Raw genomic sequence first — 20,000 nt, 5'->3', positions numbered from 1 at the left:
AGACATGGGAGGCGGGCGTGCTAGCTAGGAGGCTAAAACCTAAGGGTGCTAGTGTCGCTATAACACATCTCTTAACATGTTGGCAGTGAGGTTTACTCACTACACAGCACTGCACCGTAACACACATATCAATCACATAACTGTGCGCCCTCCAAAGCAGAGTTGATATTTGTTAATCAATGTATAGATTCTATATAGGTATGAGGGCAAAAGTACCCTCACCCAGCTAGTCAGATGAGACCTTTAGTTTTGATACCCTAGGGCCTAAGCCATTATAGGCACAACTCCATTGAAATGTACAGAAATGTACGTTATAAGAAATCATGAACGTGCCGTTACACTCATGATAAATTTGTTTTCTGTCCAGTAAAATAGAGGTGAGCTTCAGACTTAGTTTAAACCAAATGACTGTGCACAACCCTGAACCACTGACAATCACACATGTGCAGGCAGGCCTGAAGGTTCTTAGAGTACACATTCTTCATCCATTGTGTGCCGTACTTTTTATGGAAATTTGAAATACTCCCTGTTGTTTCTGTCAGGGTTCCACTCACTGATGGACAAAAATAGCCAACCACTTTAAGGACCAGATTCCTGTCCCACCCATGATGAATGTAGCTCGGGTTCAACTTCCCAACATAAACAACCTTTAAATCAAATAAAGTATCTGTTTGATGGATTTGATTTCCCCTCCAACAGGGATAAGGTGATTTATGTATTCTGATTGTGGCTGGGTATCATTCATTCCTACGTGCTTGCCAAGCAATCTATTAATTTATGTATGGATTTAGTTACTGGACAAGAAAAACTGTTGCAGGGAATACCAAAGTCCAATTCCATATCTTTCTAGGTGTGCCAGATAAATTGTGGAGCTGACATTCTACCTACTGCACGTCATGCATATAACTATGGAGTCTGGCAAAGTTTTTTACATTCATATGACTAAACATCAAACGATTTGCTGCCGTTGTTTTCTGTGATTCAGAGAAATCACCCTGATTGCCAGTCTCCACTGTAATTCAATCATCATATTAAATGTTGTTGATGTCTTGGTGTGGAACAGATTAGCCAAGGGTTGGCAAAGTAATTCCTGTGACCATACGAGGCTAACTCAGTTACTATTAGCGTGGTTTAAACCAAATCTCTGACATAAATTCAATTCAACCACTTTAAAACGTCTATTTTCAAACTTCCTAGCATGTGCCAGATGAATTGCGGAGCCTACGGTAGAACATGTATATAACAGTGTCGGGAGCTTCACGCTCTAAAATCTTTGGTTCGGGAAAAAATCTCTGATAACCAGCCAGATATGTTAACATAACAATGACATTGGTTACTTGTTCACCAACTACCATCGGCCTATCTAGTCTAAAGCCGGCAGAGCATGTAGCGTCACAATAGGCAAACGTTCCACCATTCATTTAAATGGGGAAAAAAGGGATAATTAAAAAGAGAAGTGAGTAGTAAACGTGTTTGGTGAGGTGTCTAGCCAGGGTCCTGAGGTATTTCTCAGGGATGGCGCAGGAGTCGACTGCGCAGGCAGGAGTCAAGAGTTATCCCTGCAAACACCTTTTCCATTCTTAACCGAGGAAGATGGGAGGCATGAGGGGAGGTGGTGGTTTGAAGACGAGCGCCGAAGCCAATACCGCCGCTTAAACAGGTAAACTGAAAATAAATTACCTGACAGATTTGACAATAAATTCATGGCAAATTTCGTCACGCTTTATTTAGCAGTCGGTTCTAAAGTGATTTCACTAATATGATGATGACACAACAGTGTAAGTTAGTTATCTGACCATTTCTTTACACACTTTAGTCTCTGAGGGACAGATGTATGTACCCTGGAGAGCGCAGCACACACAGCGACTTGGCCAGTCTGCTGAAAGTGAATGAATGTACTAAACCTATGGCTGATCGCATAATTAACCCATGTCACCGCCCTCTAATTGTAATTTGCAGTGCCTGCAATCATGGGTGCATTTTAATGGAAACACAACTGAGTGATATAATGGATCTGCTGGAAATGGATCTACATGCTAACCAGGTGTCATCATACTGAGAGATAATACAGGACAGTAGTAGGGCAGTAATACTACACCACACACACACACAAACACACACACACACACACACACACACACACACACACACACACACACACACACACACACACACACACACACACACACACACAAAACATACTAAGACTATTTGTGCAGCTGAAAGAAACCAAATCAATAGTGTAGCAGGTAGCTACACCTAGGGAAGTGGATAAAGTGAAAAAGAGATGCAAGACATATAAAGACATAAACAAAAGTCAAGGTTGTTTTTTAAATGGTACAAATGAGCAAAACTGGTGTTGGGAATACTGCGTCCATTGTTTGTGGACATAAAAACATAAATATAAAAACACCCCAAAGTATTCATACACACAACAGAATACGTAATAAGTCTCTCCCTGTGTATCTCCTCACATTACGCTGAAATTACACCTAAAACGGGTGCTAACGTGTTACATCTGCCCCAGTGTCCAGTACCATCCATTTTATGTACGATCAATTTCTTTTCTCTCGTGGCAGATTTTAATCATCCTAACCATTGCCTCCGTTGGATCCAAATGGGATTTTAATGTTCATAATTTTTATATCAAGGTGTGCTTGAATGAAGACATTTTTCATCTTTTTCCCTCTCTTCCTCACAATCATCATCATCATCATCATTCTCTTCTTCTCCCCTTCCTTCGGAGCGCCGGTGTGCTAATGATACCACCTTGCTCTCATACGCGGTGATCTAGCCGCCCTGGCGTGGCCGCGGTGCCCATCCGTCAGCCGGCAGCCGGGGGTTTGGGTGGATGTATAATTCACACGCCAGCACTGACTTATTCATCAAGGCTAAATGTGAGATTCCTGCAGCAGCGCTGTAGACCTCGTCAGGACAGCGAGAGGCCCGAGTGTCACACAGAGAAATCCTGCTGGGAATATCAGGCCCTGTCCAAACGTGCCGCTGTGTCGTGTGTGTGTGTGTGTGTGTGCCAGAGAGAGAGAGAAAAAGAGAGAGTGAGAGAGAGTGTGTGTATGTGTGTGTGTGTGTGTGTGTGTGTGTGTGTGTGTGTGTGTGTGTGTGTGTGTGTGTGTGTGTTCAGAATGTATGGGCATTTCACTGTATTGCCTCATAATACATCCTCAGAAAACCAGTGACCACAATGTGATGTTTGCAATCTACTTAGATATTCCTCTACCTGAGAGTTTACTGACAATAGAAAGCCAGGCACAGAACTAATTTACATCTCCAAAGAAACTCCATTATGAAATAAATACCTTTTCATCCTCCAAAAAATGAGTAAGCAACTCGGTATATGGCACTAGCAGACGACATGAGATGCAGGTGCACAAACAGACATCTCCCTCTCCTTTTTGTTCAATCTCTTGCTTTATGTCTCTCTATCACTCTCATTCGTTCTCCCTGATCATTTTTCTCGATTCAATTCAGTTCAATTCAAAGTGCTTCATTGGCATGACAAATAAAGCATTCGACTGCCAAAGCAGTGATACAAAGGATAAGGAATACAAGGAACAAGAAATCTAACATACAACTTACATAGACTTAAACCTACATAAAATAAATATATTACAGGATAAAACAAACAAATACATATTATATATTATACATATATACATTGTGTATGTATACATGTACAGAAACATTAAATATATTTACGTTTAGGTTAAACTAGAGTAACTCAGGTTATGAAGGCTGAAGGTCCCTCTCTTGTGAGGACAGCCTTTTTTACATTTTTGTCAAGGACTTCAAAATTTGGGTGGTTGGTACTTCTCACAGTGAACAAGAAAGCTATCTCTCTCTCTCTCTCTCTCTCAAAACCATGCCTCTGCGTGTCTATCCCTCCCTTTCTGTGGAAGTTTTCCCATTATTTCCCCCACCCCCTTTTCTCTGTGAGCCCCATAGCATTATGAACAGAGATTAGTTTAGCATTTGGCCAAATCATGCATGTGGAATTAGCATGTAATACCACAGCTGTTCTTCAACACATGCAACAGTATGGGCCTGGGCTAATGAGCTAGCATTACACCATAACCCATATGCTCATAATTGCCCTATACTTAGAGTTCAAACACTGAGGGGCCAGCCAGGCTACAAGGGACAGTAGCCATCAGGGTCAGACTATCATTTCCTTTGTGGCCCTACAGGGTGAAGTCACACTGGGGTGAGAGCAGAGACAGTGTCGAGGGACACTTCTACCAGTGCTGTGCATCTACTGCTACTACTACTGCTATTGTGGGTACTACTACTGCTGCTGCTACTGCTGCTATTGGAGCTACTGCTATTATTACTATTACTACTGCTGTTTCTGCTGCTATTGAAGCTACTACTACTACTGCTGCTGCTACTACTGCTATTGCTGTAACTGTAGCTGCCGCAGCTGTTGCTCCCATTGCTACTGGCACTACTACCAGTGCTATGCTACTACTACTACTGATACTACTACTACTCCCACTGATACAGTACTACCATTACTACCACTGATACACTACTATTATTACCACCAGTGATACACTACTACTGATACACTACTACTACTACTACTACCTCTGATACAGTAGTACTGATACACTACTACTGCTGCCAATAACACTGTCAGATAATCTTCTCTTGCCATCATTGAGGACTATAATAATGAGCCCAGCAGCCCTGGTCTCTGCTGGTAATGATGTCAGATGGTTCCCAGCGCTTCTCTGTGTCTTGCAGTTTGATAATAGTGGAGTAATAATTTTAAACTGGCTCTCTCAATCTGAAATGTGCAGTCGGAGAGCTCTCTCTCTTTCTCCTGCTCTCTCTCTATCTCTCTATCTCTCCTTCTCTCCTTCTCTCATTCTCTCTGTCTCTCTGTTGCTCTCTCTGAGGAGTTATTTTCTGGTCCTCTTCTCCCTCTGTGGCACCTCCTACCTAATCAGCACATGGGGCATTATTTCCACCACATAGCTATCAAGCCCTCCTTGACTTCTGTTGTTGCTGGAGCAAGAAATAGATGTTTATTTTTAGGGCTTGATTGCCACAGGCATAAAAAGAGGGGAAAAAAAAGTAAATAAATAAATGCTTCAGAGGAGGTGCAAGCGGATGAAAACTGTCATCTAAACGAAGAAAAGAATATCTCTCACCAAACCTGTGGAATGGTCCTCAGTCCCATGGGAGACAGAGACGTGTGTGTGTGTGTGTGTGTGTGTGTGTGTGTGTGTGTGTGTGTGTGTGTGTGTGTGTGTGTGTGTGTGTGTGTGTGAGAGAGAGCGAGAGAGATAGATAGAGTGTGTGTGTGTGACTGTGTGTGTGTTTATGTGTGAATGTCTGTTTGTGTTGTGTGTCTATGTGTGTGATGGTGAAATGATCAGTGCTGCCTGATGCAATTCTTGTTTGTGTGAGAACAGAGGAAACAGCGGACGCCAGGGCTAGTGCCAGCGCGTGTTAACACCACACCATCAAACTACAGCAACACCACTGATCCAAGAAGACGACACGCCTTAAAAGAGTGTGTTTGCTGTAGAAACAAACTGAACATGCTTGCCTCACTGTCGTACACACACGCACACACACACAACCACACACACCACACAGCATGCTGTAACAGACTTAAAAGAATGTGACAGTTGTAGAAACAAACTGAACATGCTGGCTCCACAGCCACAGTAGGGGGAGTGTTGTAGATTATTAGAAGAGATGTGTTGAGTTCATCCCACTGCCTTTAGACTTGGAGAACATGTTTTGTTGCCATACTTCCTATTCCAAAGCCTGTATTACACTGTACTTATGCTATCATGAGCATCAAAACACATCAGACAGAGAGGAGAGAAAGCATAATGATACTGTATTTACATAGAAACTAAAGTTAGGGTTAGAGTAGAGACTAGGGTTACGACTGGGATTGAGACTAGCATACTACTGCATACTAGCTGTAGCAGACTATAGCATACTACTGTACAGCACTGACAATTACAGTTACCTGCCACTGGAAATGTGCATCTGCACCAAAGTCCATCAAAGTCACTTTGGACAAAAGCATCTTCCTGATGTCTAAATGCACATGCCATGTAAATGTCAGTAGTGCACTTCATTGTTCCTAATGGTATGGTGACAATGTAACAATAGCTATGCAGTGCAAAGTGTTACCTAGGAGACACGCACCTCAACAGTAACCCTGCATCGCAAAGGACGTGCACTCCAAATGTGTCCTCAAATGGAATCAGTAGAAATCTGCTGAAGCAATGTGTGTTCCAAAATCTGTTTACAGACTGGGTGCCAGCCAGATTAGCAAGGCGAACTAGCACCATTGTTTATTTTTACACACACACACATACAGAGGCAGACATGCCCCCCCCCCCCCCCACACACACACACACACACAAGTACACCCCCCCCTCCATACACACACACACACACACACACACACACACACACACACACACACACACAGATCTACACAAAATAGTCTAATACAATAAACTGGCTGAGCAGATGCCTGAACCCTGTCCAGGACAAAAGCCATTTGGAGAACAAAAGGATGAGGCGCCTATCTCATCAGATGGCCCTGTTTGGAGAGGAGAGGAGTCACACAACCCAGCCCAGCGCAGGAGTGCAGGAGTGCAGGATGCTCTCAGCACAGCGCAGCTCAGTGAAGCTCAGCGCCGCTCAGCCAAATCTGCTGGCTTCTTCCAGAAGTGGCCAGGAAAGGTGACACTGAATATCTTTCCCCCCAGACGAGATGCCACAGAGGCACCTCTACAGTATACAACCTTAATCTCACACGCACATGCACACACACACGCACACACACACACACACACACATGCACACACGCACACACACACACACACACAGCAGACACACTCACACACACTTACACACACAGACAGGGACACTGGCATGCACACACATACACAGACACACACACACACACTCACACAGGGACACTTGCGTTCACACACATACACATACACACACGCACGCACACACACACACACACACACACACACACACACACACACACACACACACACACACACACATACAGTGTTCAGTAACAGGCTCTGAACTCAGAATACAGTGCAGAGAAACAGATGCTGCTCTTGGGTCTCCTCTGTTATTGAAGTGATTCTCATTTCATTTCTCACTTGCTGTTCATTCCTCCATTGGACCTAATGTAATAAACTTCAATCTTTATTGGATTTTTTCCAAAAATCTCATTACCCAAAAAACTCAGATGGCTGTTCTCCTCAGATGACCGTGTGTGTGTTTGTGTGTGTGTGTGTGTGTGTGTGTGTGTGTGTGTGTGTGTGTGTGTGTGTGTGTGTTGTGCATATGCTTGTGTGTTTTGGAGTGTGTGTGTATGCCCCTGTGATTGTGTGTGTGTGTGTTTGTGTGTGTGTGTGTATGTGTGTGTGGGTGTGTGAGCACTCACAGGTGGTGGGCTTGTTGCAGTTATGTCCATGTCTGAAATACTGGGGGTTCTCGACCACTGGGATTCGGCTCATACCGATGACCACTGCGTCCGGACCGGCGTCCAGCGTGCACGGAGTGATGATGCCATGGTTCACGTGATGAAGAGGGCTGGCGGAGTCTTCCTCGCCACTGATGACCGCCACTGGACCTAGGTGTGGAGAGACAGAGAAACTTCACTCCTACACAGATTTTTATGACAATGGAAAAGACAATTCAAGCTTATTCAAGTCAACAAAGCTCACTGAATTGAACTGTGACTTAAGTGATATAGAATTCAAGCAGTCAGCTCTGTAAAAAGGGATGAAGTAACGATGAGATTTGCTTGTTACGCTTTGGTTGTAACACTAGAAAAGTAGTCTGCATGTACAGTATATGGCTGATATATGTACCATGCTCCCAATGCACGACTGCCATCATGCTCAAGGCCTGTATTTGCATAGAAACCCCAATGACTGTGCTGTGTTATTATTTAATTCTATGGACATGAACTGACATGATTCAGATGTTATTTAATAATGAAACAACAACAGCAACAACAGGGAAACCAATTGGATCAAGTGACTTATTTGAGCATAGAAGGAGACGGACATTGCCTCAAAGTTTCTAAATCTGATAGGAAGAGTCTCTGAATTCCCCAGGGTTGTTAAAAGATGTGCAATTTTGAACGGATGTTGGCAGCCATATCTTTCCCCCTTCACGGATAGATTTGATTTACTCACAACAAAATCAAATATCTGAAGGTGCACTGAATGAACCGGTGCATTCATCTCAAACAAAAACGCTCACATCAGCACTGACAGCCATCAAGAAGCTCATTCTCATTCGTCAGACAGCATTAGCCATGTTCCACACACTGCAAAACACCTATCGTGTTGCACTGGCTAGTGTCAGGCCATGTGATGGGGTCACTTGGGGTCACAAAGATACTCAATTGAGACGGTCTGCAGATTTAACAGCAACAGCGGAGCTTAAGCACATGAAGGATAACTCTTCAGGCCTTCTGCTTTTTTTAGTCTCCAACCCCCCTCCCCCCCCCCGCCCTCCCTCTCTCTCTCTCTCTCAATTCAATTCAACTTAATTCCTTTCAATTGTACGTACGACTTACCATAGCAAACATACACAGACAGTATTACAGGAATGTGGGCCGTGACTAATAATAATAATAATAATTAAGACCTTTGTCAGGTTTTTAATGGCACACACGACACACTGGAACACACACGTGCATATATGGAGGCGACACAGGACACACACACACACACGCAGGTAAGCCTGAGATCGCGGTGAATTTAGTTTCTGCTTTTTCCCATCCTGGACTGTCCTTCCTCAAGGACCCCCCAGGAGCAGTGGGCAGCTTGTAGCGCCCGGGGACCAAGTGAAGTGAACTGTCCATCTTTGGTCAGGGATGGACATGTGTTCTGTTATTTTGCATGTTTTTTCTGTTGGGGTTCTTACTGGAGGAAACCCCTTGTGAACACGGGTGAATGAATGGTTAGTGCCCACAGAGGAAGGTTAAGAGAAACAAACCAACACTCTCGCAGTCCGCTGGCATAGCCTGAGGTTTTGAAGCATACGGACCGTGTGACATGTCTGGAACCTGCCCGTCCCATGCACAGGACTCAGATCTGTCACTCAGCTGATAATGCCAGCACAGGCTAAATCACAATGAGATGCCAGCCTCCAGTGAACTCTAAAAGCTCACTGCGTGACAAACGGCTACAAACAGCAGGGAAGAAAAAAGGCTGTCAATATTTATGGCGTTTTCTGAAAGCAGGCAGTGGAGGTTTTAACACAGACGCACTAAAACCCATAGAGCATTTTGTTTATAGGTGTATTAAAAGGGAAAACATCCGAGACGGAAGAGAGGATAGGGGGATATCTTGAGTTTCTTTAATGCATAAGGCAGTGCAGTGCAGTGGAGTCACAGTGAGTACTGCTAATCCTATTGTGGCTCCACGGAGAGACAGAGAGAGAGAGAGAGGAAGGGAGAGAAAGAGAGAGAGAGAGGAAGGGAGAGAGGGAGGGAGGGAGAAAGAGGGGGGTGAGAGAGGGAGGAAGAAAGACAGGGAGAGAGAGAGAGAAAGAGAGGGAGAGAGAGAGAAAGAGGAAGGGAGAGAAAGAGAGAGGGGGGGGGGGGCGTCCAGGTGTGGAGCTTGTTTTAATATCCACTCGACTACAGCAGCATTTTAAAACAGCTCATCAGTATTCTAGTCAATACTGATCAACAGAGAGACGGGGAAGAGAGAGGGAAACAAAGACAGAGAGAGAGAAAGAACGAAAGAGAGATCAAGCGGGGGGGGGGGGGGGAGGTCAATGATAAAAAACATGGTGTACGTGAATATGTGGGAGATTTTCGTTGTTCCTGTCATATTTTTTTTTATTCACACCATGGCTGGCTTTAAGAAGCCTGTATGTTTGCGGTTTGTATCAGACTGTTTGTGGAGTTAAGTTAAAAGTTAGGGAAAGGGGGAAGGTTGAAAAAGATTCTTATTTATATTTCATCAAAAACTGGCGAGATTCAATAAATGTAGTGTGAACAGATAGCACAGTGTGTGTGTTTGTGTATGTATCTGTGTCTCTCTCTGTGTGTGTGTGTGTGTGTGTGTGAGAGAGAGAGAAAGAGAGAGAGAGCTCTGTTGGTGAGTCGCCTACTGCCAGAACTGGCTCTGTACTGTGTGTGTGTGTGGTGTGTGTCTGTGTGCGTGCGTGTTCTGATGGTAAGTCTCCTACTGCCAGAATTTGCTCTGTACGGTGTGTGTGTGTGTTGTGTGTGTGTGTGTGTGTGTGCGTGTCTGTGGGTGTGTGTTAGTGCTCTAATGGTAAGTCTCCTACTGCCAGAACTTGCTCTGTACTGTGTGTGTGTGTGTGTGTGTGTGTGTGTGTGTGTGCGTGTGTGTTCTGATGGTGAGTCTCCTACTGCCAGAACTGGTTTTGTCTCTGCTGCATACTAAAAAGCCCACACCAGAGTCTGCGGGGGTTGGGTCAAGATGATGGCCGCAGGAGTGTGTGAATGTGGGTGAGGGAGATAGAGAGATAGAAAGAGAGAGAGAGAGAGAGAGAGAAAGAGAGAGAGAGAGAGAGGGAGAGAGAGAGTGTGTGTGCATGGGTTGCATCACATACAGCAGATGAACTGAGCAATGTTAGTGAAATCAGACTATTAAACATTTAACCCTTATCACATGCAGACAGACGGGGACAGAGGGAGGCAGCGAGGGAAGGAGAGAGAGAAGATTAGAGTGAAAGAAACGCATTGAAAGTGTGAGAATATGAGAGTTAATGAGTAGTGACTCTTGCAGTGTGAGTCCCCAGACAGACCGTGTGTGTGTGTGTGTGTGTGTGTGTGTGTGTGTGTGTGTGTGTGTGTGTGTGTGTGTGTGTGTGAGAAGTGAAGAAGAGAATGATCAATACAGACATGGAGACTGAAAAGGTAGCTGAATGAGACAGATAGACTCCTACACACACACACACACACACACACACTCACTCACACATACAACTGTGAAGATGGCAGGATGACCAGGTATCTTTGTGTCTTTCACAACACACGCCCATACTCACTTACACAGACACCCTTCATAGTTATCTATCTCTAGCAGAAACATCACATACACACACACACACACACACACACACACACACACACACACCCCTGAAGCATTTAGAGTGGGCAAACCCCACTGAATTACTGCCACTGCTATTGTGCCCAGACATCAGGGATGGCGGTAATAAATATGACAGTGATATTATGTGTGATTATGGACTAGATCGATGTAAAAAAAAAGTCCCATTTTTCTCTGTTTAATTACACGAGGGGCAGACAGCTAATTTAAATGGATAGGGTGTGAGGCCCACTCTGCTGAAACAACAGCTGTGAGAAGCTATAGAGGAGTCCCACGGTCACACACACACACACACACACACACACACACACACACACACACACACACACACACACACACAGAGACAGACACACACACACACACACACACACACACACACACACACACACACGCACACACATCGCTACTCATCATCACAGGACAAACGCCACCGGATGGGCCAGTGGTGAGTTCCTCTATTTGTTGAGATCTCCAAACAAACTCCAAACACTCTCTCACACACACACACACACGCACACACGCACAAATGATTTTCTGGCTTGAGTGACGAGGGACCTACGTGAGTGTGTAACAGTAACAGACCCATCGTGTGCCCATCTGCTTGACTGACTTCAAAGAATCAGATTCCTGCATCCTCAGGAAACAAGTCAATATTGTCAGCAGCCAACTCACCCACCTCATACATACATGCATACATACGTATAAGCAAACATGGCGTACATACGGTCACACACACACACACGGTAGATACACATGCATACGCACACATACACACATATGCAAAGCCATCAAAGGGGAAGAGGCAGCAACAGTGAGTGAATGAATGAATGAATGCAGGAATGCAAGGAGGAATGACAAGCCTGCCCTTGACACGGCTGACAGCATTAGCTGGCAGGGCAGCACATCCTCTCTCTCCCTCCCTCTCTCTGTGTGTGTGTGTGTGTGTGTGTGTGTGTGTGTGTGTGTGTCTTTGTCTCTGCTCAGGCAGGCATGCAGACGGGTGGGTATATACGCGTGTGTGCATGTGTGTGTCTTTGCTGAGGCGGGCAGGCAGGCGAGCGGGTACATGAGTGAGAGTGTGTGTGTGTCTGTGCTCAGGCGGGCACGCTGCAGCCTGGGATAATGGAGCCAACCCCGCATGGCTGTGTGCGGCAGCTGAGAACAGTCAAGGTTATCTCGGGGTGCTGGGAGAACATGCACCTTAATTTGCCACTCAGTAAATCAGTCACGGACCCGCGCAGGCCCACTACCACCACCGACAGCATGTCCCATGTGAGTGCACTCGTCCGCTTGCTCTATCTATCTCTCCTCTCTGTCTCTTTCTTTCTCTCTCTCTCTCTCTCTTTCTCTCTCTCTCTCTCTTCGATCACTCACTCCAGCACAAACACATACCCAGGCCCACCACCAGGAACATTTCAAAAGGACAGAGTGGGGGAGAGAGCCGGATCCCAAAGGAACAAACATTTTGGTTTTTTTTTCCCCCCACTATCCTCCATTCAATTTTGTATAGTTTATTTTTGTTCCATTCCTCTCTTTTTTTATTCAGTTCTGTTTCTGGTTATTTCTCTTCCATTCTTTCACTTCTGTTTAAATCAGTTCTATTCCATTTCAGTCAGGTCTGTTCCATTTCATCTTTACCATTCCAGTGCTTTCCATTCCATTCTATTCTGTCCTGTTCTGTTCCATTCCAGTGTGTTCTCTTACACTCTTCTTAAAATTCTGCTACCCTCCATCTGCCCTGACCCCTCTCTGTTCTGTTCGGGCTGGGATGGTGAGGGGCTGCTTGGGGGCAGCAAGAGCACTTAGTGTGTGTTCTGAGCCCCCATCCTCTCCAGTCTCCAGTCGAATCTCCACGCATGAAGACAGTGTCTGCGAGATGGATGAGAACCACGCTAACCCAGACATTATCAGAGTATTAAAAAGCCTGTCTTCCGATGAATCACGCTCCACGGCGAGCCCCGAGCCAAAATAAATACCAAAGATGAAGCAAAGGCAAACATGTATCAATTTGCCTGGACATACAATTACAGTAAAACACAGGTTGTTCATAGCTCAAGCAGATAAGGCCTACCTCAGCCACGGAATCATATTCTGAGGAGCGTCCAAGTAGCGTCCATCGCTGCAGTTTGTAGTGACTGTCAAACATTTTATCTCAGCTCAAAGCAGACAGTCCTTCTCAGTGAAAGCCTGGCAGCAGGTGAGGTTCACAAAAGCGGCATACAAGTATGACAAAAAAGATGGAGTGTGTGTGAGAGTATGTGTTTGTGAGATGGAGGGGATGGCGTGTGTATTTGTGTGTGTATGTGTGTGTGTGTGTGTGTGTGTGTGTGTGTGTGTGTGTGTGTGTGTGTGTGTGTGTGTGTGTGTGTGTGTGTGCGTGCGTGCGTGCGTGGCTGCATGCGTGCGTGCGTGGGTGCGTGCGTGTAGTAACAGAAACAGGCCCTGTGACTGTAGGGGTAATAGGCACCAGGAAGTGAGAAATCACACAGGCTGGCCCAGCCAATCACCATGCCCACGCACCCAAGTGTTTCCCTCTCTCACACACACACACACACACACACACACACACACACACACACACACACACACACACACACACACACACCAACCTCCCATCTAAAAATACCTCCATTTACAGCCAGAGCCAGAGCCAGAGCCAGAGCCAGAGCCAGAGCCAGAGCCAGAGCCAGAGCCAGAGCCAGAGCCAGAGCCAGAGCCAGAGCCAGAGCCAGAGTCATCAGTCATGGGGGGGGGGCCCATCCCCAGCACTCCAGTCTCTGGCACCAACAGGAAGAGTGTGGCACCTGGCTCCGCCTCCACCTCTGTGAGTGGCAGCCGAAGATGCGGGTTATTGGTCAGAAGGAACACGAGCAGCTGACCCAGTTCTATCAGATCCATATCACATCAGTGTCAGACCGGAGCGAAATCAGGGCCACGTCAGGAGGGGGCAGCACTGAGGGGCTGTGAGGGAATCCCCCATGTTTGTTTCCAGCTTCACGTGCATTTCACATGCATCTTACATACATCTCAATGCGGCTTTATCTGGCTCAGATATTACAGTGAAGGAGCTTCTCCAGCCATTTGGGTTCTCATACAGGAAACTACTGGGGCATAGAATAAGCATCAGAGACACACAGACACACACACACACACACACACACACTCACACACACACACACACACACACACATCAGATTTCTGCTTTTACATAACAAGAGAGAGAGATCAAGAGAGAGGGAGAGAGAGAGAATACAAACGCCTACTATGGAACAACGCCTCCAGTCCACACCAGCACTGACAGTCTTTCAATAACAACTAAATTAGCATATGCACATTTCTCTCTCTCTTTCTCTCTCTCTCTCTCTCTCTCTCTCCCTCTCTCTCTCTCTCTCTCTCTCTTTCACTCTTTCTGTTACTCCCTCCCTCCTTCTGTCCTGCTCCCCTTTTTATCTGGTAAATGGATGTTTTTCCACCCACAATGCCAGGTGCTGATGTCACTTCGTCTGCTCTCCTCTCTGCCTGTCTTCTTCTCTTCCCTCATTCTCCTGTCCTTCTCAGCTCGCCACCCTCTCTTTCTCTCATCTCTTACACCTTTCGTTTCTCCTCTTCCCTTTCTCCATCGTTATGCTCCTCTCTATGCTTCCCTACTCTCTCCAGCTCACATGTCTACCACTCTTTCTCTCCATCTTCTCTTCCTCTCTTTCTCTGTCTTTCTATATCCCTCTCTCTCTCTCTCTGTCTGTCTCTTCTTCTTGTCCTCCCTCCCTCCCACTCTCTCCCTGTTTCTATTCCTCCATTTATTCATCCTTTCTCTCTCTCTCTCTCAATTTCTCATAACCATCCTTGTTTTGGCCACAGCCTCATTTCCATGCCAATGCGCCGCTGTTTAGCATCCTGCCGTGCACTCACCACAGGCCGATTTCATATCCCTTCCTCTCTCTCTCCCTCCCCCTCTCCCCCTCTTTCTCGTCCTGCCGCACACTCACCACAAGCCCATTTTGTATCCCTCTCTCTCTCGTCCTGCCGTGCACTCACCACAAGGCCGTTTTCAAACCTCTCTCTCTCTCTCTCTCTCTCTCTCTCTCTCTCCCTGTCTATCTGTCTCTCTCTCTCTCTCATCCTACTGCATGTTCTCCACTGGGTCATTTTCATACCCATCTCAAATGTGAAATCTGAAAGAAGGGATGAAAAAAATCAAAACAAAGAAAAAACAAACAAACACACAAACAAACAAATAATACAGCACAGCACAACAGGCGGAGAAAACACACACACACACACACACACACACACACACACACACACACATACACAGTTGAAATTCTGGCTGGCGAACATGGCCGGAGGCTTATCTTCTGCTGGGGCTAAGCAGCCTTCTTCTCTTGAGCTTTCAAATAAACATTATCCACCAATGCCCCCCCCCCCCCCCCCCCCCCTCCTCCTCATCCACCCCCTCCTCCTCCTCCTCCCAGTTCCTCCCAGAGACAGCAGGCCCGTCCTCTGGCCATCAGGAGACAGGACGAGATGAGACGACAGGACGCCGCCACCACCAGGTGTCCTCGCACCATGGGCCGAGCGGCGGCGGCGTTGTTTGTTTGTTTTTGTTGTTGTTGTTGTTTCCCCCCCCTGCTCCTCCACACCTTTTTGCATAATTCAAGAGGAGCGAGTGTCTGCGGGCTCCGGGGAGTCTTTAGATGATTAGTGCTCTCATGATTGCAGACTAACTCTCAAACAGAGAAACCAGAGCCCAGTGGAGATAACTGCCACTGACAAACAAATGGGGTTTAATTTCTGAAAATGATGTGTAAAAGAGAACAAGAGAGAGGAATACTAAACATATGCAGTTTGCCGTATCGCTGCAAGGCACTGATAAACTGAAATACATATTTTGTCTTTATTGTTAACAAGGGATGGACAGTACAGAGCAAGCGCAGTCTCAAGGTAGAGTGTGCCTGTGTGTGTGTGTGTGTCTACGCGTCTTAGTGTGTATGAAATAGTGTGTGAGAGTAAGACAGAGAAGGCGTGTGTGAGAGGTTGTGTATAACATATACAAAGGATAAATAAGCCAACTTTCCCCTCAAGCCATGCCCACATCCGACATCCCAAACTCCCTCCAGGCTCCTGCCTCAGACCCACAGAGGCCCTTTCTCTCAACGCACTGCCCTACAGCACAATGGAGCGACACACGTCAGCAAAACGCCCTGGAGGTGAAGCCCCTGGAAGGTACAGCCTCAGTCGAGCGGAACACACAAACACACACGCGTACATACATGCACACACACACTTACACACACACACAGACATACACACACGTACACACACGTACACACACACGCACGTACACACACACACAAACACACACGCTTACATACACGCACAGACGCACGTACACACACAGACACAAATACACACACACATAGTAGAAACCACTGAGCTCTTATTCAAACAGAGAGAAGATCAAGTGTGTGTGTGTGTGTGTGTGTGTGTGTGTGTGTGTGTGTGTGTGTGTGTGTGTGTGTGTGTGTGTGTGTGTGTGTGTGTGGGGGTGTGTGGGGGTAGCTCCTGAAAACAGAATATAAAAGATATAAATGACATGAATAATAAAAATAAATAAATAAATGACAAAAACCCCTTCTCTCCCACACAGTGCTGGGAGTCAAAGAATGTCTTTCAGAACGGGAATGACTCATGCAGGCTATTCACACACTTTATAAATGAGGGGAGAGAAAGGCACGGAACTTACTAGATCTCCACAGTCCTACCACAGCAAGGCTTCGGCACTGTTATCAAACATCAACATGCACTGGCATTGTGTGCAGGGGTTTAGTCTCCCACATGCACAAAGCTGGGATGATAATGTGTGGCTCTCTCTCCAGCCTGCTCCCTGTTATCTAAGGGAGTGTGCTGTGGGGTCTGAGGATGGTGATACACCCAGGCCTTCCTGGGATCCTCTGAGACATACTTCTCTGCACAGTAGGATGAGATGTGTGTGTGTGTGTGTGTGTGTGTGTGTGTGTGTGTGTGTGTGTGTGTGTGTGTGTGTGTGTGTGTGTGTGCGTGTGCGTGTGCGTGTGCGTGTGCGTGTGTGTGTGTGTTTGTGTGTGTGTGTATGTGTCTGTGTCTGTATGTGTGTGTGTGTGTGTGTGGGGGGTGGGGGGGGGTCTTTATATGTGTGTGTGTGTGTGTGTGTGTGTTTGTGTATGTGTGTGTGCCTGTGTCTGTATGTGTGTGTGTGTGTGTGTGTGTGTGTGTGTGTGTGTGTATGTGGGTGTGTGTGTGTGTTTGTGTGTGCTAGGCATTCTGAGTTAGCACTGAAAACATCTAACCTCTGTGGCAAACATCCCTGACATCTGGCATCTACTGAGGTGGAGCGAGATCTCGCCTAACAGTCCCTAAGAGAGAATCAATCCACAGAACAACCAGAGAATGGCTTTCAGACAGTCTGCACTTTAAAACAATAAAATATATAAACACCATGACTTTGCGCTTTGTTTACTAAATGTATGTTCGGCGTTCGTAATGTATTTGCTCTGCGTGTGGAAAAAAGTCAAGCGGTTGGCACTGTTTGTCAGTGCGTCTCAAAAGTGATTCCAATTATTATTCAAGCCAGGGATCAAACAGAAGCAAATGAAAGAGCTGGTGTGTAAACAGACGGGAGCTGAGACGGCAGACTTCTCTCTCTCTCTGTTTGCACTGATATCACCCAAACCAGGGAGACAAAAAAAAAAAGATTGACTGACACAACCAGCAGAGGCCTTCGGTTTGATCCTCTGAAGAGGAAGACGGAAACTTAAAGAAATCAAACACGCCGGGCATTTGATCTGGGATTCATTATTCATTAACGCATATATTTATTTTGTTTATTTTTATCGCAGGCGAATTCCAAACAACAAGGCCAATAGCAAAAAAAAAAAAAAAGAAGCAGATCCCCTCCTTACACTTAGGATTAAAAACGATTAGGAACTATTCGCGGCCTGGCTGTGTCTTTGCCGAGCGGTGCTTCCATTATGCCACAATCCGGCACGCAAGTCTGCAGTTGAATAGGCTTCCTTATTTGCATCCTCCCACCTGTCACGAGCCAGAATACTCCGGATCCCACCGCTGCTAACTGCTTCCCTCGTGTCCTCTGCTGCAGTGCAACATGCCTGTCAGAGTACAGACCCTTAGTGGCATGACATGGGTGCACTGGGACAGCTGGGACTTAGTGTCGTGTTGTTCAATTATTGTATCGAAGTCATATGTCATCATTCTTTCCTGAGATTGTAGAACGAACCTAAATCAGCAGCAATATATGCATACACACACATGCCCGTACGAACAATATATAGATACACACTCATACCCATACAGACAATACATACATACAGACACACATACATCTGGCCATATGAATAATACATACATACACACAGATTTCTATACGAACAATATATACATACAGACACATGCCATTCTTTCCTGAGATTGTACAACGAACCTAAATCAGCAGGACATGGGTAAATTAGTCAGACTGAGTGTCATGTTGCTTGTGTTTCCAGTTCAAGATGGTGTGTATCGTTCCTTCCTGAGACTGTAGTGCAGGCAGGGAACAGCACATCGGGGGGAATTAGGTTAGTTAAGATTGAGTTTGGTCTTCTTGGACTAGTTTACCATGGAGTACATCATGTCATTCCTTCCTGAGATTAATTGGACAGCATCTGAATATGTGGTACACTGACCACCCGAGCCCCAGACACACTGTATGACAAGGCTGGCCTAGATGATGCACGTACTCTGCATGCATTATTGTACTGGGCGAGAGATGCCATGGCAGTGATGTGCAGATCAAAGGAGTGAGCGTTCAGTCTCCTGACAGAAAGGCTGTCGTCTCCACGGCGACCTCCGAGCCTTGGCTGCCACGTTCTCCATTCACTCACTTGGAACTCGTTTGCATCTCAGAGTTAATTGCCACCGGGTTTTGTACGATGCAGTTTTCTTGAGTTTCGCAAATTACTTTTACAATAGTCACTAATTATCGAGCACGACAAGTCAAATTGGACCAATTTGTCCCCAGCGGAGCAGAAAACAAGCGAGGGTTTGTTGGCGAGGTGACGGGGCAATGCAGTATTTGGCTAAATCGAGATGCATATGTGCCTATATTTACTGTTTCCCGCTATCCAAACGTGCGCACCCTGTCTCCGCAATTTACCCCCTCCGATTACGCGGCTATTACCCCAGCTGGCAGACCGTGCCCTGCTCCATATGGATGCTCTTCAGGGTAAAGCAGAGGAGTCGACACATCCGCATCGTACAGACATTTCAACTAATGGAGAGCCATAAATCACACGTGAGGCCCGACTAATGAAAAATGAACTAATACTTAATTTTCAGCGTGAGGCGCTGGGTTGTCGGAAGCGTGCTGTTTCAGCATTCCCGGCACAGTGTCGAGAAATAACAAATGAACACACACACAGATAGATCAACTGGAACTGCCTGAGATCAAAGCATAGTTTTTTTTAAATACAATGTCCCAGCACGGGGAGTGTGTGCGTGTGTGTGTGTTTGTGTGTGTGAGTGTGTGAGTGTGCACATTTGTGTCTGTGTGTATGTCTGTGTGTGTGTCATTCTGTCTGTGTCTGTGTGTGTGTGAGAGATTGCAGACTGAAACGTGTCCCACAGACGTGGCTGAAGTGTGTGTGTGTGTGTGTGTGTGTGTGTGTGTGTGTGTGTGTGTGTGTGTGTGTGTGTGTGTGTGTGTGTGTGTGTGTGATCCCTGAGTCCCCCAGAGCTGGGTGGAAGTGGGTTGCTGTGGGCTTTAAAGTTGAAAGGGTTTGGATGGGCTTTTTAAATGGAGCACGGCCAGGCTTGCCAGGCCCAGGAGCGGCGCGGCGCGGA

The 20,000-nt window shown here is 46.1% G+C and overlaps 1 protein-coding gene across 2 annotated transcripts in view; it reads right to left on the bottom strand.

The window, feature by feature from the left end:
- The window catches only part of ntrk3b (neurotrophic tyrosine kinase, receptor, type 3b), a 127,775-nt gene that overhangs the window by 24,319 nt on the left and 83,456 nt on the right, over positions 1 to 20,000 (bottom strand). For both annotated transcript variants that reach the window (XM_031587037.2, XM_031587038.2), the window contains exon 12: positions 7,466 to 7,654. In XM_031587037.2, coding sequence (XP_031442897.1) covers positions 7,466 to 7,654 — 189 coding nt within the window. The remainder of the gene's footprint in view (positions 1 to 7,465; positions 7,655 to 20,000) is intronic.

Source organism: Clupea harengus, chromosome 20 (assembly GCF_900700415.2).
Source record: "Clupea harengus chromosome 20, Ch_v2.0.2, whole genome shotgun sequence".
Lineage (NCBI taxonomy): Eukaryota > Metazoa > Chordata > Actinopteri > Clupeiformes > Clupeidae > Clupea > Clupea harengus.
The sequence above is the reverse complement of the archived record's forward strand: the minus strand, read 5'-3'. Positions and strand labels throughout refer to the sequence as shown.